This window comes from Tursiops truncatus, chromosome 2, assembly GCF_011762595.2.
Source record: "Tursiops truncatus isolate mTurTru1 chromosome 2, mTurTru1.mat.Y, whole genome shotgun sequence".
Taxonomy (NCBI): Eukaryota; Metazoa; Chordata; class Mammalia; order Artiodactyla; family Delphinidae; genus Tursiops; species Tursiops truncatus.
Window position 1 is genome coordinate 44,782,604 of NC_047035.1, and position 25,848 is coordinate 44,808,451.

General features: G+C 41.5%; 1 protein-coding gene across 1 annotated transcript in view; it reads right to left on the reverse strand.

The window, feature by feature from the left end:
- Positions 1-25,848, reverse strand: part of PELI2 (pellino E3 ubiquitin protein ligase family member 2) — a 205,416-nt gene that overhangs the window by 136,922 nt on the left and 42,646 nt on the right. Inside the window, exon 2 of the mRNA XM_019923665.3 lies at positions 15,955-16,084. Within this exon, the coding sequence (XP_019779224.2) occupies positions 15,955-16,084 (130 nt within the window). The remainder of the gene's footprint in view (positions 1-15,954; positions 16,085-25,848) is intronic.

The following is a 25,848-nucleotide window of genomic DNA, read 5'->3' on the forward strand; positions in this document are numbered from 1 at the left end:
ATGATTTACAAATATTTTCTCCCACTCAGTAGGTTGCCTTTTCATTTCGTTGATAGTTTCCTTTGCTGTGCAAAAGTCTTAAAGTTTGGTATAAACCCACTTGTTTATTTTTTGCTTTTATTGCCTTTGTTTTTGGTGTCAAATCCAAGAAATTATCACCAAGACTAATGTCAAAAAGCTGTCTTCAAAAAAAAAAAAAAAGTTATCTTCTTCTAGAAGTTTTATGGTTTCAGGTCTTATATTCAAATCTTTAATCCATTGGGTTGATTTTTGTGTATGTGGTCTGGTTTCATTCTTTTGCATGTGAATGTCCAATTTTTCCAACACCATTTACTGAAGAGACCATCTTTCCCCATGCAGTATTCTTGGCTCCTTCGTCATAAATTGATCATATGTGTGTGGGTTTATTTCTGGGTTCTCTATTCTGTTCTCTATTCTGTTACATTGATCTATGTATCTGTTTTTATGCCAATACCAAATTGTTTTGATTACTATGTAATTACTTTGTAATATAGTCTGAAATCAGGGAATGTGATACCTCCAGTTTTGTTGTTCTTTCTTACGGTTGCTTTGGCTATTTGGGGTCTTGTGTAATTCCATATAAATTTTAGGATAGTTTGTTCTGTATTTGTGAAAAATGCTACTGAAATTTTCATAGAGATTGCATTGAATCTGTAGATTGCTTTGGGTAGTATGAATATTTTAACAGTATTGATTCTTCCAATCCATGAGCACAGAATATCTTTCTATTTTATTTGTGTCTTTTTCAATTTCTTTCATCAATGACTTTTGTTTTTAGTGTATAGATTTTTCACCTCCTTGGTTAAATTTATTCTGAGGTATTTTATTCTTTTTGATGCAACTGTAAATGAGATTTTTTTCTTCATTACTCTGATAATTCATTACTGAATTTCGTACATTGACTTTTGTACCCTACAACTTTACTGAATTCATTTATTAGTTCTAAAAGTTTTCTGGTGGAATTTCTAGGGTTTTCTATATGCAATTTCAAGTCATCTGCAAATAGAGACAATTTTACTTCTTCCTTTCCAGTTTGGATGCCCTTTCTTTCTTTTCTTTCTTTCCTCCCTCCCTCTTCCTTCCTTCCTTCCTTCCTTCTTTCCTCCTTCCCTCCCTTCCTTCCTTCCTTTCTTTCTTTTTCTTTTTTTCCCCCTAACTGCTCTGGCTAGGACTTCACTTCCAGTACTATATTGAATAAAATTGGCCAGAGTGGGCATCCTTGTCTTGCTCCTGATCTTACAGAACAAGCTATGGGCTTATTATATATGGTCTTTATTATGTTGAGGTACATTCCCTCTGTACTCAGTTTGTTGGGTTTTTTTAAAAATCATAAATGGATGTTGTATTTTTTGTCAAATGCTTTTTTTTTGAGATTTTTTTTTGAGTTTTTTTATTGAGATGAACATATGGTTTTTATCCTTCATATTGTTAATGTGGTGTATCACACTGACTGATCTGCAGGTGTTGAACCATCCTTGCATCCTTGGAATAAATCTCTTGATCATGGTGTATGATCCTTTTAATGTACTGTTAAATTTGGTTTGTTAAAATTTTGTTGACTTTTTATATTGGAGTATAGTTGATCAACAATGTTGTGTTAGTTTCAGGTATACAGCAAAGTGATTCAGTTATACATATACATGCATCTATTCTTTTTCAAATTCTTTTCCCATTTAGGTTGTTACATGATATTGAATAGAGTTCCCTGTGCTATACAGTATGTCCTTGTTGGTTATCCCTTTTAAATATAGCAGTGTGTACATGTCAATCTCAAACTCCCTAATTATCCCTCCCGCTACCCTTCCACTCCAATATAAGATAAAAAGTTAAAAAAAAAAGAAGACTTGATATATGATAAAGATCACACACAAAAAAAGCACCTTTTGATGTATTCAGAACCAACTGAGATAGCGTTTCCAATAGAACTGCAACAGATGCTGTAATGGGTTTCAACTCAGGGATGTTAGCAGCTTCTAATCCTTAGGTATCACTCCTTCTTCCTCTTTACTCCTCCAGGACCTCTACTTCTTCTTCTGCACCTCTGGCAAATGTACAGTCAGTTCTCTGTATGAAATTCCCTTTATTAAAAAAAAATTTTGTTGAGGATTTTTGCTTCTATGTTAATCAGGAATATTGGCATGTATTTTCCTTTTCTTGTAGTGTCCTTGTCTGGTTTCAGTATTTGGGTAATGCTGGCCTTATAAAATGAGTTTGAAAGTGTCCCCTCCTCTTCAATTTTTGGAAGAATTTGAGAAGGACTGGTATTAATTCATCTTTAAACATTTGGTGGAATTCACCATAAGTCATCTGGTCCTGGACTTTTGTTTGTTGGGAGGTTTTTGATTACTGATCCATTCTCCTTACTAGTAATTGGTCTGTTCAGATTTTCTATTTCTCCATGATTCAGGCTTGGTAGGTTTTATGTTTTTAGGAATTTATTTCTTCTAGGTTGACCAATTTGCTGGTGTACGGTCGTTCATACGAGTCTCTTGTGATCCTTTTACTTCTGTGGTATCAGGTGTAACATCTCTTTCATTTCTAATTTTGAGTCCCCTCTCTTTTTCTTGTTGAATCTAGCTAAAGATTTGTCTATTTTGTTTACATTTCAAAAAAACAGCTCTTAGTTTCATTAATCTTTTCTATTGTCTATTTTGTCTTGTTCATTTATTTCTGATCTGATCTTTATTATTTCCTTTTTCTACTAACTTCGGGCTTAGTTTGTTCTTTTGCTAGTCTCTTGAGGTATAAAGATAGGTTGTTCATTTGCTGTACAGCAGTAATGAACACAAGACGGTAATTCAACTATAATTCAGTAAAAAATAAATTTAAAAAAAGATAAGTTGTTCATATTTATATTTTTTGTCAAAATAATCAAACTGTGTTTCATCCTAAAAATACAAATTATCTGTCTTAGGTTTGTATTCCTGTATAGTATCAAGAGATATTCTGGACTTCAACTTTCTAACATTCCTTTTTTATCTTCTCTGACAGATTCAGAATATTCACGTTTATGATATCTAAAAGAATAAAACTTTGCTGCCTCTTCATTTATAATAAAATAATAAAATTAATTCTTGTACTTATAAATATCAAAACACCAGGCACTACTAACTCAAGAATTGTAGTGTAGTAACAATGAAAGAAGCCAAAATAAAAACTATTTAAAAGCTGTAGCAGGAGAGGAGCTTCAAGACGGTGGAAGAGTAAGATGCGGAGATCACCTTCCTCCCCACAAATACATCAGAAATACATCTACATGTGGAACAACTCTTACAGAGCACCTACTGAATGCCAGCAGAAGACCTCAGACTTCCCAAAAGGCAAAAAACTCCCCACGTACCTGGGTAGGGCAAAAGAAAAAACAAAAAACAGAAACAAAAGAATAGGGACGGGACCTGCACCTCTGGGAGAGAGCTGTGAAGGAGGAAAGGTTTCCACACACTAGAAGCCCTTTCGTGGGCAGAGACTGCGGGGGGCGGAGGGGGGAAGATTTGGGGTCACGGAGGAGAGCGCAGCAACAGGGGTGCGGAGAGCACAGCGGAGAGATTCCCACACAGAGGATCGAGGCCAACCAGCACTCACCAGCCCAAGAGGCTTGTCTGCTCACGCGCCGGGACGGGCTGGGGCTGCGAGCTGAGGCTTGGGCTTCTGTCGGAAGCCGGGAGAGGACTGGTGTTGGCGGCGTGAACACAGCCTGAAGGGGGCTAGTGCGCCACGGCTAGCTGGGAGGGAGTCTGGGAAAATGTCTGGACCTGCCGAAGAGGCAAGAGACTTTTTCTTGCCTCTTTGTTTCCTGGTGCGCAAGGACAGGGGATTAAGAGCGCTGCTTAAAGGAGCTACAGAGACAGGCGCCAGCCGCAGCTATCAGCACGGACCCCAGAGACGGGCATGAGACACTAAGGCTGCTGCTGCCATCACCAAGAAGCCTGTGTGCAAGCACAGGTCACTATCCACACCTCCCCTCCCGGGAGCCTGTGCAGGTTGCCACTGCGAGGGTCCCATGATCCAGGGACAACTTCCCCGGGAGAACACACGCCAGCCTCTGCTGTCGCAGGCTTGCCCCGCATCCGTACCCCTCCCTCCCGCCGGCCTGAGTGAGCCAGAGCCTCAGAAACAGCTGCTCCTTTAACCCCATCCTGTCTGAGCGAAGAACAGATGCCCTCAGGCGACCTACATGCAGAGGCGGGGCCAAATCCAAAGCTGAACCCCTGGAGCTGTGCGAATAAAGAATAGAAAGGGAAATCTCTCCCAGGAGCCTCAGGAGCAGCGGATTAAATCTCCACAATCAACTTGATGTACCCGGCATCTGTGGAATACCTGAATAGACAACGAATCATCCCAAATTGAGAAGGTGGATTTTGGGAGCAAAAATATATATATTTTTTTCCCTTATTCTCTTTTTGTGAGTGTGTATGTGTAAGCTAATATGTGTAATTTTGTCTGTATAGCTTTGCTTTTATGATTTGTCCTAGCGTTCTGTTCTATTTTTTTATTACTTAAAAAATTTTTTTTCTTTATAATTTTTATTTTAATAACTTTTATGTTTTATTTTATTTTATCTTTTTCTTTTCCTCCCTTTTATACTGAGCTGTGTGGAGGACTGGCTCTTGGTGTTCCACCCAGGCGTCAGGGCTGTGCCTCTGAGGTGGGAGAGCCAACTTCAGGACACTGCTCCACAAGAGAACTCCCAGCTCCATGAAATAGCAACCAGCAAAAATCTCCCAGAGATCTCCATCTCAACACCAAGACCCAGCTCCACTCAACGACCAGCAAGCTACAGTGCTATGCCAAAGAACTAGCAAGACAGGAACAAAACCCCATCCATTGGCGCAGAGGCTGCCTAAAATCGTACTAAGGCCACAGACACCGCAAAACACACCACCAGACATGGACCTGCCCACCAGAAAGACAAGATCCAGCCTCATCCACCAGAACACGGGCACTAGTCACCTCCACCAGGAAGACTACACAACCCATTGAACCAACCTTAGCCACTGGGGACAGACACCAAAAACAACAGGAACTACGAACCTGCAGCCAGCGAAAAGGAGACACCAAACACAGTAAGATAAGCAAAATGAAAAGACAGAAAAACACACGGCAGATGAAGGAGCAAGGCAAAAACCCACCAGACATAACAAATGAAGAGGAAATACACAGTCTACCTGAAAAAGAATTCAGAATAATGATAGTAGAGATGATCCAAAATCTTGGAAATAGAACAGAGAAAATACAATAAACATTTAAGAAGGGACTAGAAGAACTAAAGAGCAAACAAACAGTGACAGACAACACAATAAATGAAATTAGAAATTCTCTAGAAGGGATCCATAGCAGAATAACAGAGGCAGAAGAATGGATAAGTGACCTGGAAGATAAAATAGTGGAAATAACTACCGCAGAGCAGAATGAAGAAAAAAGAATGAAAAGAATTGAAGATGGTCTCAGAGACCTCTGGAACAACATGAAACGCACCAACATTCGAATTATAGGGATCCCAGAAGAAGAAGAGAAAAAGAAAGGAACTGAGAAAATATTTGAAGAGATTATAGTTGAACACTTCCCTAATATGGGAAAGGAAATAGTTAATCAAGTCCAGGAAGCACAGCAAGTCCAATACAGGATAAATCCAAGGAGAAACATGCCAACACACATATTAATCAAACTCTCAAAAATTAAATAAAAAGAACAAATATTAAAAGCAGCAAGGGGTGGGCTTCCCTAGTGGCGCAGTGGTTGAGAGTCCGCCTGCCGATGCAGAGGACACGGGTTCGTGCCCCGGTCTGGGAAGATCTCACATGCCGCAAAGCAGTTGGGCCTGTGAGCCATGGCCGCTAAGCCTGCACGTCCGAAGCCTGTGCTCCGCAACGGGAGAGGCCACAACAGTGAGAGGCCCACGTACCGCAAAAAAAAAATAAATAAATAAAAGAAGCAAGGGAAATACAAAAAATAACACATAAAGGAATCCTCATAAGGTTAACAGCTGAACTTTCAGCACAAACTCTGCAAGCCACAGGGAGTGGCAGGACATACTTAAAGTGATGAAGGAGAAAAACCTACAACCAAGATTGCTACCCAGCAAGGATCTCATTCAGATTTGACGGAGAAATTAAGACCTTTACAGACAAGCGAAAGCTAAGAGAATTCAGCACCACCAAACCAGCTTTACAACAAATGCTAAAGGAACTTCTCTAGGCAGGAAACACAAGAGAAGGAAAAGACCTACAATAATAAACCCAAAACAATTAAGAAAATGGGAATAGGAACATACTTATCGATAATTACCTTAAATGTAAATGGATTAAATGCTCCAACCAATAGACTGGCTGAATGGATAAAAAAACAAGACCCGTATATATGCTGTCTACAACAGAGCCACTTCAGACCTAGGGACACATACACACTGAAAGTGTGGGGATGGAAAAACATATTCCATGCAAATGGAAATCAAAAGAAAACTGGAGTAGCAATTCTCATATCCGACAAAACACACTTTAAAACAAAGACTATTACAAGAGACAGAGAAGGACACTACGTAATGATCAAGGGATCAATCCAAGAAGAAGATCTAACAATTGTAAATATTTATGCACCCAATATAGGAGCACCTCAATACATAAGGCAAATACTAAAAGCCATAAAAGGGAAAATCGACAGTAACACAATCATAGTAGGGGACTTTAACACCCCACTTCCACCAATGGACAGATCATCCAAAATGAAAATAAATATGGAAATAGAAGCTTTAAATGATACATTAAACAACATGGACTTAATTGATATTTATAGGACATTCCATCCAAAAACAACAGAATACACATTTTTCTCAAGTGCTCATGGAATATTCTCCAGGATAGATCATATCTTGGGTCAAAAATCAAGCCTTGGTCAATTTAAGAAAATTGAAATCGTACCAAGTATCTTTTCCAACTACAACGCTATGAATCTAGATATCAATTACGGAAAAAATCTGTAAGAAATACAAACACATAGAGGATAAACAACACACTACTTAATAACCAAGAGATCACTGAAGAAATCAAAGAGGAAATCAAAAAATACCTAGAAACAAATGACAATGAAAACACGATGACCCAAAACCTATGGGATGCAGCAAAAGCAGTTCTAAGAGGGAAGTTTATAGCAATACAATCCTACCCTAAGAAGCAAGAAACATATCAAATAAACAACCTATCCTTACACCTACAGCAATCAGAGAAAGAACAAAAAAACCCAAAGTTAGCAGAAAGAAAGAAAACATAAAGATCAGAAATAAATGAAAAAGAAATGAAGGAAACGATAGCAAAGATCAATAAAACTAAAAGCTGGTTCTTTGAGAAGATAAACAAAATTGATAAACCATTAGCCAGACTCATTAAGAAAAAAAGGGAGAAGACTCAAATCAATAGAATTAGAAATGAAAAAGGAGAAGTATCAACCGACACTGCAGAAATACAAAGGATCATGAGAGATTACTACAAGCAACTATATGCCAACAAAATGGACAACCTGGAAGAAATGGACAAATTCCTAGAAATGCACAAACTTCCAAGACTGAACCAGGAAGAAATAGAAAATATGAACAGACCAATCACAAGCACTGAAATTGAAACTGTGATTAAAAATCTTCCAACAAACAAAAGCCCAGGACCAGATGGCTTCACAGACAAATTCTATCAGACATTGAGAGAAGAGCTAACACCTATCCTTCTCAAACTCTTCTAAAATATAGCAGAGGGAGGAAGACTCCCAAACTCATTCTATGAGGCCACCATCACTCTGATACCAAAACCAGACAAAGATGTCACAAAGAAAGAAAACTACAGGCCAATATCACTGATGAACATAGATGCAAAAATCCTCAACAAAATACTAGCAAAGAGAATCCAACAGCACATTAAAAGGATCATATACCATGATCAAGTGGGGTTTATCCCAGAAATGCAAGGATTCTTCAATATTCACAAATCAACATCATACACCATGTTAAGAAACTGAAGGAGAAAAACCATATGATCATCTCAATAGATGCAGAGAAAGCTTTTGACAAAATTCAACACCCATTTATGATAAAAACCCTGCAGAAAGTAGGCATAGAGGGAACTTTCCTCAATATAATAAAGACCATATAAGACAAACCCACAGCCAACATCGTCCTCAATGGTAAACAACTGAAACCATCCACTAAGATTAGGAACAAGACAAGGTGGCCCACTCTCACCACTATTACTCAACATAGTTTTGGAAGTTTTAGCCACAGCAATCAGAGAAGAAAAAGAAATAAAAGGAATACAAACTGGAAAGGAAGAAGTAAAGCTGTCACTGTTTGCAGATGACATGATACTATACATAGAGAATCCTAAAGATGCTACCAGGAAACTACTAGAGATAATCAATAAATCTGGTAAAGCAGCAGGATACAAAATGAATGCACAGAAATTTCTTGCATTCCTATACACTAATGACGAAAAATCTGAAAGTGAAATTAAGAAAACACTCCCATTTACCATTGCAACAAAAAGAATAAAATGCCTAGGAATAAATCTACCTAAGGAGACAAAAAACCTGTATGCAGAAAGTTATAAGACATTGATGAAAGATATTAAAGATGACACAAATAGATGGAGAGACATACCATGTTTTTGGATTGGAAGAATCAACATTGTGAAAATGCCTATACTACCCAAAGCAATCTACAGATTCAATGCAATCCCTATCAAACTACCACTGGCATTTTTCACAGAATTAGAACAAAAAAATCTCACAATTTGTATGGAAACACAAAAGACCCCGAATAGCCAAAGAAATCTTGAGAAAGAAAAATGGAGCTGGAGGAATCAGGCTCCCGGACATCAGACTATACTACAAAGCTACAGTAATCAAGACAGTATGGTACTGGCACAGAAACAGAAATATAGATCAGTGGAACAGGATAGAAAGCCCAGAGATAAACCCACACACATATGGTCACCTTATCTTTGATAAAGGAGGCTAGAATATACAGTGGAGAAAAGACAGCCCCTTCAATAAGTGGTGCTGGGAAAACTGGACAGCTACATGTAAAAGAATGAAATTAGAACATTCCCTAACACCATACACAAAAATAAACTCAAAATGAATTAAAGACCTAAATGTAAGGCCAGACACCCATCAAACTCTTAGAGGACAACATAGGCAGAACACTCTACGACATAAATTACAGCAAGATCCTTTTTGACCCACCTCCTAGAGAAATGGAAACAAAAATAAACAAATGGGACCTAACGAAACTTCAAAGCTTTTGCACAGCAAAGGAAACCATAAACAAGATGAAAAGACAACTCTCCGAATGGGAGAAAATATTTGCTAATGAAGCAAGTGACAAGGATTAATCTCCAAAATTTACAAACAGCTCATGCAGCTTAATATTACAAAAACAAACAACCCAATCCAAAAATGCACAGAAGACCTAAACAGACATTTCTCCAAAGAAGATATACAGATTGCCAACAGACACATGAAAGAATGCTCAACATCATTAATCATTAGAGAAATGCAAATCAAAACTACAATGAGGGCTTCCCTGGTGGCGCAGTGGTTGAGAGTCTGCCTGCCAATGCAGGGGACGCGGGTTCATGCCCCGGTCCGGGAAGATCCCACATGCTGCGGAGCGGCTGGGCCTGTGAGCCATGGCCGCTGAGCCTGCGTGTCCGGAGCCTGTGCTCTGCAATGGAAGAGGCCACAACAGTGAGAGGCCCGCGTACGGCAAAAAAAAAAAAAAAAAACTACAATGAGATATCATCTCACACCAATTAGAATGGCCACCATCAAAAAATGTACAAACAATAAATGCTGGAGAGGGTGTGGAGAAAAGGAAACCCTTTTGCATTGTTGGTGGGAATGTAAATTGATACAGGCACTATGGAGAACAGTATGGACGTTCCTTAAAAACGTAAAAATAGAACTACCATACAACCCAGCAATCCCACTACTGGGCATATACCTTGAGAAAACCATTATTCAAAACGAGTCATGCACCAAAATGTTCATTGCAGGTCTATTTACAATAGCCAGGACACGGAAGCAACCGAAGTGTCCATCAACAGATGAACGGATAAAGAAGATGTGGCACATATATACAATGGAATATTACTCAGCCATAAAAAGGAACGAAACTGAGTTATTTGTATTGAGGTGGATGGACCTAGAGACTGTCATACAGAGTGAAGTAAGTCAGAAAGAGAAAAACAAATACCGTATGTGAACACATATATATGGTATCTAAAGAACAAAATCAAAAGTTCTGAAGAACCCAGGGGCAGGACAGCAATAAAGACGCAGACATAGAGAATGGCCTTGAGGACACGGGGAGGGGGAAGGGTAAGCTGCAACAAAGTGAGAGAGTGGCATGGACATATATACACTACCAAATGTAAAATAGCTAGTGGGAAGCAGTCGCATAGCACAGGGAGATCAACTTGGTGCTTTGTGACCACCTAGAGGGGTGGGATAGGGAGGGTGGGAGGGAGGGAGCTGCAAGAGGGAAGAGGTATGGGGACATATGTATATGTATAACTGATTCACTTTGTTATACAGCAGAAAGTAACTCACCATTGTAAAGCAATTATACTCCAATAAAGATGTTAAAAAAGAAAAAAAAAAGCTGTAGCAATTTTAAAATCGAGGATAATGATAAACAGATGATTCTTTGCAAGAACAGAAGGCTCCAGCTTCACAATGAATGTGCGGTGGAGATATGCCACCATTGTGTCTAAGAGCCAGGCTGGACAGACAGACAGTGAGTGCTGCAAAAAGACCCCACTAAAGTCTACAAAATTAGCTTGAACTAATGAGTTCACACTGAAATTTGTATTATTAGTTTTTACCACTTCTCCCAGTTACTGTTACATTATTCACTGCCTGATAAGGAAGAGTTTTAATGTCTCATCAAGCAGTAGAGCCATCCCAGTGGGAACAGCTTAAGAGCAGTCCTGGTTGTAACAACTACATTAAATAGCCCCAATTCTTCTCTGAACTGTCACTCCTAGACCACTGATATTTTCCATTCTGAAATAATGCCAACTGGAACAAAGTGATATTCAATTACTTCTTAAAAGTAAAAACACCCAAAAAAGGAGATTTCAATAAAGCACAATCTAAGAAGGGAAAACCATGATGAAGAGTTTTCCACAGTAATGTTGCTAAATTTAAACCACGTTACCAGCAAAATATTTACTTATCAGGCAGCATCACCATCCCCACCACAACCATCTACTGTTTACTGATTAAATAAGAGCAAAATCGTTGCCCCACATCATTAAAAAGTAAATGAACAAGCATAAATCGACTTAAATTCTCAGTCATATTCTGCCACTCCCTCTGCTAAACACCCTTCAATGTTTCCCCTTGGAAAAAAATCCAAATTCTCCAAGCAGGACCCCAAGAGCTCTAGACCTCCCTGCTCGCCTGGCTAACTCCTCTTTACCGTTCAGCTCGCAGCTCACAGGCCACTTCCTCAGAGATCCTCCCCCTTCCACCCAGACTGAACTCTGTGCCTCCTCTTCTCACAGCGCTGCATTCTTTTTCCGCACCATGCTTTTCAAAATATTCAGATAAATGTGCGTCCACGTGATTACTTATTGTTTGCCTACACACGAGACAATTAGCTCCACGCGGACATGTTTTGGTCCCTGTAGTACATCCAATACCTAGATGATGGCTGGCCACAGAAAAGGACTAGATAAATATACGTGGATGAATAAATTGCTAAATGCCCTATATCTATGTAATAGACCTGCTAAAAGTAAAACAGGGCTTCAGGTTTTTCTTTTAACACCTTACATAACAGAAGAAATATCTTTGAGTATTACTATTTCAAGAGCAAATATGTACACAAATGAAGATTACACAAATCGTGATTACACAAATAGCAATTACACAACAGTGGCACATACTTGCCACCCTCATCTGACTTAGCTTGGACACGGGGACGCATGGAAGACTAAGAGGGCCCATTTCCCAGCTGCCACTGCCATCAGCAAAGGGGTCTCCCTGGTCTGCCCCCAGACTGTGGGGCAAAAGGAATGACTGGGGCAGAGGGAAGAAAAAGCATAGTCAGAGGCCAAGCACTCCAATTCTAACAATGGTAACCATGCCACCCTTCCAGAGCTCACTTGCACACCTCCAGTGAAAGATGACCCTTTCATTACCAATACTGCAGAATCACCAATTTCACAGGAAAGCACTGCTGGTTCCGATCAAACAGCCTCTGCCACGTACTACCACACACCCTGGCCTTCTGATGGGAAATAGGGTGAGAGAGAAGGAAGATGAGAAAAACAATCCGGCAGGGCCTGGGAAGGGCCCAGAGCCAGGGACGCACAAAGAAGGGTGAGAAAGGGAATCTGGGGTGAAGTTAACACATAACTGGAAGAGCCAAGTGGGCCAACAACCGTGGCAAATAAGGACAGGCTAAAGGGCTGGATGCTCTGATGAGATCTGATAAGGAGAGTATATGTGTACACGAGTAGAATGAACTGGAGGTTATGGTAACTTACAAGTGACAATGGGCTATAAGGTCCACTGTATCTGTGGGAAATGTGGAACAGAAGTGACAGTCCTTGAAATTGAAAGAGTTACAGCAGTATGCACCGCGGATGCTCATGTTCGGTTGAATACAGCCTGGGGAGTCACAGAGACTAAGGTGGGGACGGAGTCAGCGAAACATGCAGAAGGGTGATCTATAGGTCAGTGAGGGCAGGAGGCAGGGGAAGAGACAGCTTAGATGAATAATGTAGGGTTACAAAAGAAGAGACTGAAATGGAAACAAAATGAAATCATTTCTAATGCCATGAACTGGAAAAGATGGAAAAAGGACATATTACTGAAAAACCAGGATTCAGTTAAGGTGAGGTAGTAGAAGGAGCATTTGAAGAAAAGGTTAAATATCTAAGAGACTTTGTCTAGGGGGCCAGCAGAGCAGGTGGCAGCAGGAGCGGCCGGGCGACACGGTCCGGGGATGGAAGCTTGAGGCGGAACAGGAGGAGGGAGGGATTTGTGACTAAGGTGCTAGGTTCAGGTAGGATGACATACTATGCACAAGGCCCCCAACATACAGGTACCAAGATAAATAAGAGAAAGGCGATATGGGGTAAGTGATCAGCTCACAATAAATATGCCTGGTCCATTCATCTCCCTTGGACATGGTTGACTGACCCTGTACGGGCCTATCAGATTCTCTTTCCTGAAAATTAAAAACCTTTCAAAGTGACTGAAGGTAGTTGGAGCCACTTTATAACACCCTGGAAAGAACATCTATGTTCACTCCTGTGGATACTCTGGTTCTCTTCTCTCACAAAACCTGGTTACTCAGATTTTCCCCCGATTCTGAGAGCTGTGCCTACCCTAACCTTTAATAATGTCTCCATGTTTGCTTTGTTTTAGCCAGAATCATTTCTGTTGCTTATAACCAAAGTATCTTTCCTGATTTAACATGGCTTCTGCCCATAGCTAACTCATTTTATAAATGAGGAAACGGAGGCCCTGAGAATGTATTTTTTTTTTACAGGTTATAAGACCAAAACCTGGGACTTCCCTGGTGGCACAGTGGTTAAGAATCCGCCTGCCAGTGCAGGGGAAATGGGTTCGAGCCCTGGTCCGGGAAGATCCCACATGCCACAGAGCAGCTCAGCCCGTGCACCACAGCTACTGAGCCTGTGCTCTAGAGCCCACGAGCCACAACTACTGAAGCCTGCACGCCTCGAGCCCGTGCTCCGCAACAAGAGAAGTCACTGCAGTGAGAAGCCCGCGCACGACGAAGAGCAGCCCCCGTTCGCTACAACTAGAGAAAGCCCGCGCGCAGCAGCCAAGACCCAACACAGCCAAAAATAAACAAATAAACTTATTTTTTTTAAAAAGACCAAAACCCAACTGTCCCTACTATACTACTCTCAGCGATTTTTTTTAAAACAGATTTAGACAGACAGCTTCCAAAAGACTTATAATCCAAATAACGTCAGCTAAAATCTAGGTATAAAGGTAAAACAGAAAAAGCTAAAACTGGAGATGGAGGTGGCTAATGAGTCTGGAAGAGCCATGATCTTCTAATAGTAGCTAGCGGAGGATATAGTTCATATTCTATTGTAACATGAAGCCTGTGTAACGGAAGATTTCTATAAATTTTTTTTAAATATCTGAAGCCATTGTATTAATATAAAATTTGGATTAAAAAAAAAGTAAATGTAAAAAGGTACAGAGCCAGAGAAAGGAAAGATAAATATCAACATATAGACAAAATTATAAAGACCGTGTCTATAATATCAGAATATTTTTGGCATCATCACATGCTTAAAAACATTTGTCTTGGTATCCTTCCCCTCCAAATATTTTGGGACTATAAAACATTTCTCATACTTCCTTGACCTTCCAAGATTCTGTGGCCATTTCACTTCCTCCTTTTCTCAGAATCTTTGTAAGGCTGATTTCCTTTGTTTACCCTGTCAAGTGTCCTCTCCTTCCTAAAACTTTCACTTTATTTCCCTTTTTCTAGCCTAAAACTTGGCCACTATGTATTATTCTTTCCTGTTTCCCTGGTGTTTGATATTTTCTCATCTAACCATTCCCTCCCGAATACAAGACAATCCGGATTGGCACATTCTCACGAACTTTTTCGTGGCACTGCCTCAGAAAGAACAACAGGAACTTTTTATAACAACGTTAACAGAGGTGATCTGTTGCTAAGACTGAGTATAAATACCACATATGCTTCCATGAAGCTGTTCATTTCTCTTTGAACCATGGGTTTTCAGTAAAAAATGGGAAGCAAGTCTCTTATTTATTCCACATGGTCCAAACCTATTATGATAAACAAACATGTAGAGCCAGTGCTCCATATGAAATACCTCAGGTAAATATAATTATTTTATAAAAAGGAAACTATGGGCTTCCCTGGTGGCACAGTGGTTGAGAGTCCACCTGCCGATGCAGGGGACACGGGTTCGTGCCCCGGTCCGGGAAGATCCCACATGCCGCAGAGCGGCTGGGCCCGTGAGCCATGGCCGCTGAGCCTGCATCCGGAGCCTGTGCTCCGCAACGGGAGAGGCCACAACAGTGAGAGGCCCACGTACCGCAAAAAAAAAAATTTTTTTTAATAAATAAATAAATAAAAAGGAAACTATATTACACATTAAGTAATGTATTTAATTAAAAGATAATCTAATAGACTATATCAGCCAGAATGGAAATTCAGGGTTCCCCTCCACTTATATATCAAAAAACAAATGAAATAATCATAAAAAAATGAACATTTTATATACTTCAAACTTACAAGAGGAATATGTATCACAGACTTCTTATAGCACTTAGCTCTGTTTACTTCCAATCTTTCTAATAATTACACAAATTCAGTTCCATGTACATGTAGGTTATGTGAAAACACCCACTCCTTAAGTAACAGAAGGGAAACAGCAAATCTTAGGTTTATATCAAAATCTAACATAAAAACTCTCTTCAGGATAAAGAACATCATTTATCTTTCAACCATAACTATTCTAAATTGATAATATGCTGATTCCTCTATATCCTAAATCAGTGGTTCATTATGGGGTGAGGACTGGGGGACAGACGGGAGGGGTGGGGAGGGGTGGGGAGGGGTGGGAGGGGAGGGGAGGGGAGGGGAGGGAGGGGACATGTGGCAAGCCCTGGAGCTACTTTTGGTTTTCTCCATGGTGGTGGCAGTTGGGGGTTGGGGGGCTGAGGTGCTACTGGCATCTAGTGGGCAGCGGCCAGGGATGCTGCGAAACATACAATGCACAGGACAGCCCTTCACAACAAAGATTATCCGGCTCAAATGGCTGAGAAACTGTCCCACAGAGAAATGAGACCCAAAGGGAAGAGCAGCTGATCAGGAATAACCATTAGTCACCGCCGGCCCTCTCGGCTCCAAGGAGCCCCTACCTTGGATGCCTGCGGCGTGGATATCACATGGACCGTGCTGGGTTTGACTCCGTTAGCCTTCGGCCGCTTGTAGAGAGCAAATCTGCTTTTCCTCCGGCCTCTGTCTCCATTAGGTAAAGCACCATTGTACCTATAAACAGGGATGAGAGGGTTCATTTATTTGTAGATTTTCCAGGCATTAAGAATAAAAGTTCGATGGCCTAAGGGAAAAGACAGGAATGCTCACAAAGACTTGCCCACTAACCGCCCCACAAAAGGGACATAGAACAGACGGTTCACAGACGTCAGCTATGATGAAGTTCAAATCACTTCCGGAAACTTAATTGAAGAGTGATGTACAAAGTAATTACAGGTTTCCTATTCTATAAAGTCAGACTCTTCAAATCTTTTCAGAAGAGACCGAGTATAAAATAAGCAAATGAAAATTCTGCAGAGGCCGTATTAGTGCTGGTTCAACTCAGCAAGCGCAGTCCTAATGGGCCCCGGAGAAACACTCGAGAAATATTTTTAAATGAACTAGTTAGAAACTAGCATTCTAATTAAACCTCATCTCTCACTCGCAAATCATGTTAATGTCTGTACGATCTTTATTTGTAAGACCCAATTTAGTTACTTGCATTCTTAAAAGTTCCGAATTCTCCACCTTCATTCCCATTGCTATTTGAACCCTATACTGTCAGGTTAGCAAAAACTAGCCTGCAAAATTAAACATAAAGTATGACTCTACAAGAATGTTGACCATTAAAAAGCCCAAAGGTAAATAAAAAAGATGAGTTTTAGTCCACAAACTAACAAATATCTCTAAAAGTCACCTGGAAAACACTACTGTCCTTAGCAGATTTCCTGAATTAATACCTTAAGCCGGTACCAGTGTTTAAAAGAAATGCAGGATTGCAGGAGGGTTTCCGTTTTCACCTGTATTTTCTAACTCTGGATTAAGGGTCCCTGTACGTTCTGACCGCTTCTCATGCTGCCACACTGCCATGTCTATTCTCCAACTCCCTCTCGGCAGAAGTTCTTTTCAAGAAGAGAACCGAAAGAAGGAAGGGAATTGTTTCAAATCTGTGTGGATAAACATAACAGCTCCAAAGCTCCCTCGGAGCACCAAAGTCAGGGGCAGTGCCTGTGGTGTAGCGGCTCCACCCTCTCCCGGAAGTCTTGCCTTTGCCACTTGTCCGTCAATCCCAGAGATCATGGCGGCCATGATCTCTGGGTGGGACACAAGGCCCACTGAGAACAGTGAAAGTCAGAACAAGGGGTTTGTGGTGTTTGTTTTACAATTCAGTAGCTATAGTATGACAATGGATTTAAATTATCACCAGAAATTATTCCTGCTGTGTTTTTAATGTCTCCATTTCCATCACAAAGGAACGTCAGCAACAAGAAAATGCCTCTAGAATACAAAAATAATTTGTTTCAAGTTTTATTCCTCTCCTTTTTCTGAGGCAAGATCAGAATAATGTGCATTGTTTTCTTAAACATATCTGTGATCACTACTACAAAGAACATATCCATGAGTAAACAACCATTATAAACTCACTTTGTCCTAATGTATTTCCGTGTCACTTAAACCAAGATGAGCATCCTGTATTAAGAGAAACATACGTGACTCAATCAAAGGCAGGGCTGTAAACAATTAAGGGACATTTTCACCACTGTGGCCTAGAGGCAATTGGTACAAGATCTGGCAAGGTTCCTTGTGACCCTCACACTTGCCCAGCTCTCCGCTGCATCTTTCTCTCAACTATATACTGCTGGTCAAGGATAGCGAACCTAGTAAGAGCACGGCAGGTGCTTTTGAAGAGATCTGCTCACCATGACATCCCTTCTCAGGAATCCAGCCCTGAACTCCCTAAGGGGAGCCCCCGGCATCATGTCTGAATGAAACGGCCAGGCCAGCATCCTCCCCACCACCCTGGAGCTGAATTAGCTGGAGGCAGACATCCGGCCCGAGCTGGCCAATGACATTCTCATCCCGGAAAACACAAAGCTGGACGAGAGACAACCGCCAGTCTGCGTGGGTGGCCAGAGCTGCAAACTGGAAGCACGGGAGCTGTGGGGATGTCACAGTCTGTTCCGTGATGAAGCAGCAGAGAAGTGAGGAGAGAAACAGATGAACAGAGACAAGCAACAAAAAGAGATGGAAAGAGGGTCCTTAAGGGCTTCTATTGGCCCAGATGCACTCTGACCCTTGTTGGTGAAATTCTTTTTAGTTTCAGCTAACTCAGGTTGGTTTCTGCTACTTGCAACCCCAAAGCCATATCTAATATAAAGCTGAAAACACAAAAACCAGAAATGTCAACCTTAACGTATGCAAAAGCATTTTCATTTCAACTGCCTGAGCAGAGATGCACAGATATTTCAGGTTAAGCAAATATGCCAGTCCACTTAATATGCCTGCTTACTTAATACATCTACATGACACCCAGTGAAAAACCGTGCTGGAAATAATTAAGGTAAGAGTGGAGAAAACAGTGTCACGAGAAAAGTTTCGAATCAGGTTAAGCTACATGGTCATTCGTTCAATATTTATAATGCCAAGTACTAGAGCTGCAACGATGAATATCAACCAACCCGTGTTCAGAGCTCTCCACTTAAAAGCAGAGAAAGACATAAAAACAAGCATGATAAAACACTTGTGCAACAAGATGCACTAGTCATTCAAAGCACGTGGGAAGAGCCATGTCGGAAGCCCTCACAGAGCAGACAGTGTGAACTTTCTTGGAATCTGAACAAGATGACTAAATGGGGAATGCAGGGCAATCGTATGTACAAAGGCAAGGAGTGGTTCAGCGCTGTGGGAGCGTAGAGTTCAAGAGGACAGACGCAGAGGGCTAGGAGGGTAAAAGGTGGGCAGGGCCCAGATTACAACCCCCTGATGCTCCATGACGAGGGGCATGGCCTTTCACCCTAAGAAGAATGGGAGCTGGTAAGATGTAAGCAAAGGACTAACATGATTGCATATAAAGTAATCATGAGGGCAGCAGCATGCAAGATGCACATCCGGATTAGAGTCAGGATGACTGGATGGGAGAACTGTCCTAACCTGAGGAGGAAGGTAGTGGGTGGCCCTCAGAAAGACAGGTCCATGTCCCAGAACCTGTGAAGGGGACCTTACTTGGAAAAAGAGTCTTTGCAGACGTAGTTAGGGATCTGGAGATGAGATCATCCTGGATTCCTGGGGCCCTAAATCCAGTGACTAATGTCTTTAGGAGACACACACAGGGAAAGAGAGGAGACGACCAGGTGAAGATGGAGGCAGAGACTGGAGTTAGACGATCACAGGCCAAGGAACGCCTGGAGCCACCACAAGCGGGAAGAGGCAAAGGAGAACCCTCTCCCAAGGCCTTCAGAGGCAGCACGGCCTTGCGGACACCTTGATTCCAAGACGTGAGGCCTCTGGAACTGTGGGAGAACAAATTCTGCTGAGAGTTGTTTTCAATGCTAGATGAACATGAGAATTACCAGGGAAGCTTCATAAAAATATGCGTGCCTAAGTCAGAAGAGATGCTGATTCAGTAGCTCTGGGACGGAACTTTTAAAAGTTCCACAGGTGATCCTTACTTGCAGCTACAGTTGAGGACCCTGGTTTTAAAGGCAAAAAATCAATAGTAATTGGTGACCTATGATGTGGCCGCACCAAGTGAGGGACAGAGAAAGGGAATATCACATAGGCTCCCGGCCAAGGCCAAGGCGACGGCACTATTAGAAATAGGAATTACAGGGACATCCAGGGGAAGCCGTGTATGAGGCAAGAGAAGTTATAAACTTGGGTGCCTGCACCATACAGGTGTGGAAGTTAAAATCATGAGAGCAAATGAGATTACTCACGAAAATGTACAGAATAAAGTAAAGAAGGCAAGGACAGACCCTGGGAAAGATGACCATTTAAAGAAATAAACCGTAATTCACAGAACTATTCGGCAAAAAAGTGACTTTCAACATATGTAAATTTCAAACAAAATAAATACCTTTTATATCTTCAAAAAAATAAAGAAATAAACCCTTCTTAGTCATAGGTAGAAGGACCAGGACCAGTAGAAAGTTGCATTACCAAAGATAGGAGAAGAGAGAATTTTAACAGTGTTTAATCAGTTAAGAGGCCAGTCAGAAATGGGCAAGTATGATTTGGAAAAGAACAGGTCATTGGTGACATCACCCACCTTCAGAGCAAACCAGCAACGCAAAAACAAGCAAAGCCCTCCAGCGCCGAGCCTCACTGTGAGCCTACCCTCTCCTTCCCAGCTTCTCACGGCCAAGAACCTCAAAAGAGGGCTCCACACCCACCGTCCCAATTCCCTACCTGTTGACTCTTCAGCCCACCGTTGTTTGCCTCCAAATCTAAAGGTATATTTGCTCATAAAGGCAAAAAAGTACTATTCCATGAAAGAGGGTCAGAATGCTGTCTGGCCCTGCAAGCTTTTCAGCCAGCAAGTTTGCAGAAATAAGATTTCCAAGTGCTGCGGCCATACCTGTCTCAGCTGCTAAACAAGGGTATTTTGATTCAAACCCACAAGTTGCCTTTCAAGCTTCAAATTAAAAAAAAAATTCTGGAGACTAAAAAAATCCACTTATTTAGTAAATGTGTGATGAAAATGTAGCTCTTCATACACGCAGGGCAAATAGGTGGTAAAGGTATTTGGAAGCTTCAGAGGACAATGAAAAACCCTTGGAAGAAACCTCACAAGGTAAGAAATGGTGTTTCTTGGTTTCAAATTCAGAGTTCACACATTAATTCTTTTAAATAGCATTTGCTGTGCATTTACTATGTGCCAAGAAACCTTGTAAGGGAGGCTCCTCGTGGGCAGATAAGAGGCTTGAATGACTGGAACACGCATAAATTGCACGGCTGGGAAGGGGCAGATGGGACTCAAGCCCACATCTGGTTTTGTCTGACTTCATATTTCATACTCTTTCCAGTAGCCAACACTGACGATTTTTAAATTCAAGGCATTTCCTGGCAAACACCACAAAGATACATTCTTGAGAAGACGCCTGCCACCTAAAAAATGCATTTGTCAAAAAGAATTTTCTATAGGAAATAACAGCAAGAGAGGGCGTGCCAGGGGCTCCCAGCCACACTTCGGAGGCATCACATTTGATCTTAACCAGTCTGAACTCACGGAGCAGCACCTGTGTGGGCTACAGAAGTGAAGCGTCATCAGCATCAAACGGCCACATTCCAGAGGCAGCCCAGCTTCCCATTATAGACTGAAGCCTCTGCCCTCCCTCGAAAGCAATATCTCTGTCACCTGCACATATAAATCACAAGCAACTACTGTAGCTAAGACAGACTGTACACTGCAGATGAACAGGCCGGGGACACTAGAGACAAGAGATGTGAAGGGCACTGGAGTCTGATAAACCCCTGCACCGTGGCCCCCCGGTCTCAAGGAGTGCACATCAATTCACCACGATAGTGAATGCACTAACACACTGCCGCAACCGTGCATATGAAGATGCACGTAAACCAGTAAGTGCCTGACACTGGCTTGACATCATTACAGCCCGAACTCCTCATTATTTAAGCTATCAGATGCATCTGGACTTGCACTGCCCGACTGAACTCCATACATAAAGCCCAGGGACACAACAATATCTATTTTCCTGTGCCTAACAAATGCTGCGTATTGTACGGTTTCATAAAATAAATAGTAGACTTTCATCTCCAGCCAGAGAGCTAACTGTGGCAGTACCATTACAGTCTACTCCCTCTGGGGATAACCTGCTGCAGCTTTTTAAACATCAATTCATTCAGAAAATCTTCCTGGGCTTGGCCTCCGAATGAAAATTCTCAATGCCCCATTGCTGGTTGGAAATGGTCTCTGCTCCAAGTAGCTACTTCAGAGCTATTGAATATGAAAATATATTTATATATAAAATATGTAGATGCATATATTCATTCAAGATAGCATCAAGCGAAGTACATGGGGTGAGCCAGGCCCACGGCTGTGTGCTGAGGGGCTAAGGATACGAGACACCCTGTCTCTTAACAGACTCAGTCAGGTGGAGAAGACAGATCAGGTGACAGATAGTTATAAAACAATACTGATAAGCGCCAATGAAAGTGAGTTAGAAAACACAATGGAAAAAAAAAATCAGAACAGTAACTTTGGGATTACTTTAGGACACGGTCGTAAGTCTTGGCATGCCCTACATGTGTGATTCAAGTCATGGAACCTTACTAATAGTCTTCACCAACCCTGTGTGACACCACCAGTCAATCTCCCATTTATCTCACACCGTTTGGACTGGATGCTCTTTGAGGAGTTCCCTATTTCTTTGTGTACCCTCCCTTCACCTCTACGTGGTACCTTAAAACCAAGGAGGGGATCGATGAAACAGTCGCCACATTAATATGGAAATACTGATAGTGGTGTAAGGGATTAAGAGAGGACTTCTAGCTCCAACTCTTCTCCTAGCTGGTGCCATGAACTTACCTAAGATGGGACTGTTTCCTCAGCTACAAAGACAGCAACACAAAATAACAAGTTCAATTTTAAAAAGAGATTCCCAAACCTCTTTCAAACATTTCAATTTGATATGGACAGAGAAGGCATTTCATCCAACTCAAATACCAGGATCCTGTCTAAGAAGGGTGAAGGTTGTGGCTATCATTTTAACAACTGGCTTTGATCTGCTGCTACACTTCCAAAGACCCCTCAAATCTTTATGGCAGTTGAGGTGTGGCAGTTACAGCTACAGGTTGAGGTTTGCCTTATCTTGAGGTTTTTTAGCTTCCCCAGACCAAAATAGTTCCCAAGGCAAAACATTAAAACGTTCTTTCTATCAGGAACGCAGTACTGCTCCCACACGCAGCTTTTCAGCCGTTCTTCCAGGATTTATACACCCACACACTCTCATCCAGCCCCACTACAGCAAAAGGTACAGCATGAAGGCCAGAGAGAGACCCTATCCTGGCTCTGCGTCCCATCCCATATTTGCACAAGTCCCTGAACATCTCAGAACCTCACTTTCCCTCCCCATAAAGTAGGAAGAAGGCCTAACATTCTACCACTTGGATTCTGGAGCAGCGTGGTGGTGGGAGATGAGGGCAAAGCTATCCAGAAAGGCCCTGACCCCAGCCTCATCAGCACTGCATCTGCAATGACCAGGGCAGGGACTCTGTTCTCTCCTGCATTCATTCAACTCCTATGACTCTGAAGGCCACACTTCCCTACTTGCTTCTTCCTCCAACCAGCCCATACGAAAGAAAAGAGCATGGAAAGCAAATCCAGTCCACCTAAAACAGAGGAACTGTTTATGAAAAGAAAAATATTTCTTATCTAATACTTAGCCATCTGGTTCTTTGAGGTCATTCTCCTCCCTTTGTCATCTCAAATTGGTACTGTCACTAAAAAACACAAGATAAAGTTTTTTTACTGTATTGAATCTCTGATTTTTGAGCATTGCTGGGAGGCCAACAGTAGAGCGTTTTTACTGAATACCGGAAGGTACGCAAAACGTCAGGAATAGAAAAGGCTATTTATGTTACTCTTAAAACACTGACGACTAACGTCTTTTATTCTGCCGTTGGTGCCAACAGTCCAAAATATCTCTGATTAAATACATATTAATATAATATTAGTCATTTATGTCAAAGAATCTTTTTTACCCTATGGGTGAAAAATATTTTTCAAGTATTACCCTGCAGTAATTTTTGATTCCTAAAAGAGAAAATATCACGCAAAGGGAAAAAGCCAAAGTATAGCAAGAAATGAATCTGATATAGTACAAGATTTGTACAATTCACGAATCAGGTAAAGACATCATTTTATCCTATTCCTGAATTAGTACCATCTTCTTCTTGGGCGGGGGGTGGTCTGAGTCATAGCTCTGCCATTAGTAGCTATGTGTTTTACCTGTTTTGTAAATTGAAGTATAGTTACTTTACAATGTTGTGTTAGTTTCAGATGTACAGCAAAGTGATTCAGTTACACACACACACACACACACACACACACACACGCACACACCTGTTCTTTTTCAGATTCTTTTCCATTACAGGTTACTATAAAATATTCAATATAGTTCCCAGTAGGTCTTTGTTGTTTATTTTGTATATAGTAGTGTGTATCTGTTAATCCCAAACTCCTAATTTATCTCTCCCTCCTCCTTTCCCATTTGGTAACCATAAGTTTGTTTCCTATGTCTGTGAGTCTATTTCTGTTTTGTAAATAAGTTCATTTGTATCATTTTTTTAGATTCCACATATAAGCAATATCATATGATACTTATCTTTCTGTCTGACTTACTTCACTTAATATGATAATCTCTAGAATTAGTACCACTTTACACTCCAGACTGCTTTACATAGTTCACCAATTAATAATTTTGAAAACCAAATTAAATCCCACACATTCCTTTTTTAATCACTCCAACATTTGCTTATTTTAGCCTCTCATCACCTAAATGAAGACAGGTATATAAATTGTATGTGGTAGACTGAAATACTGGTCACAGTTCTTCACTCCTCCCTGAAGATATGCCCTTTGACATGACTTTATACCTCCAGTTAACTTCCTTGCCCTGGACTTTGGGTTGGACCATGTGACTTGCTTTAGCCAATGGGATTTTTTTTTAAGTCCTACAGGATGAGTATACTTTTTTTAAAAATTTACTTATTTTATTTATTTTTTTGGCTGTGTTATGTCTTCTTTGCTGCACACGGGCTTTCTCTAGTTGCGGCAAGTGGGGGCTACTCTTCGTTGTGGCACGCGGGCTTCTCATTGTGGTGGCTTCTCTTGTTGCAGAGCACAGGCTCTAGGCACGCAGGCTTCAGTAGTTGTAGCTCGCGGGCTCTAGAGCACAGGCTCAGCAGTTGTAGCACGTGGGCTCAGCAGTTGTGGCTCACGGGCTCTAGAGCGCAGGCTCAGTAGTTGTGGTGCACGGGCTTAGTTGCTCTGCGGCATGTGGGATCTTCCCGGACCAGAGATCGAACCCGTGTCCCCTGCATTGGCAGGCAGATTCTTAACCACAGTGCCACCAGGGGAAAAAAAAAAAAAAAAATGGGACACAAGCAAGGGCGTGCACTGTGGTTGGCGGTTGGGATTATCCTCTGTCATGGCCATAGGAAGAGTATGTCCCAGCCAACCTGCCGAGGAGGACGAGTGACACTGGGAGGAGATCCAAGCCGCATACATGCGATGTAAGCAAAGCCACTCCATCACAGCCTAGTGCAGAGCCACCTCAACAACCCACAGTCATGAGAACAAATGACTGTGGTTTCAAGTCGCTGAGTTTGGGGATGATTGGTCACACAGCATTATACGGCAAAAAGTAAATGAATTTCAAAAGCAAATTAACTTAAGTAGCTTCTTCAGTAGTCAAAAACTTTGGTGGACTAAAAACACAAAAATACAAAATATATACCCATTCAAAGTTTTATATAAAGAATACTCTTTCAATATGAAGGAAAAAGTCTAAAATTAGAGATAATTCCAAATGTGTCGCTTTTTAAATAGGCTATAAAGAATGAGATTTTTAAAAAACGCATACTTCGGGCTTCCCTGGTGGCGCAGTGGTTGAGAGTCCGCCTGCTGATGCAGGGGACACAGGTTCGTGCCCCGGTCTGGGAAGATCCCACGTGCCGCGGAGCGGCTGGGCCCGTGAGCCATGGCCGCTGAGCCTGCGCGTCCGGAGCCTGTGCTCCGCAATGGGAGAGGCCACAACAGTGAGAGGCCCGCGTACCGCAAAAAAAAAAAAAAGAAAAGAAAAGAAAAAAAAAGTATACTTCTTCAAGAGGGAGACAAAATACCAAATTGGATGTCCTTTCTTTTTTCTTCAGTAAATCATTATGTCAACTAAAATCGGTGGTCCCCCAAATAAGCTACATGATGTGTATGTGAAAAGGACTTCCTCTCTAAGAGTCAAATTTAGACATAAAAGAATTAG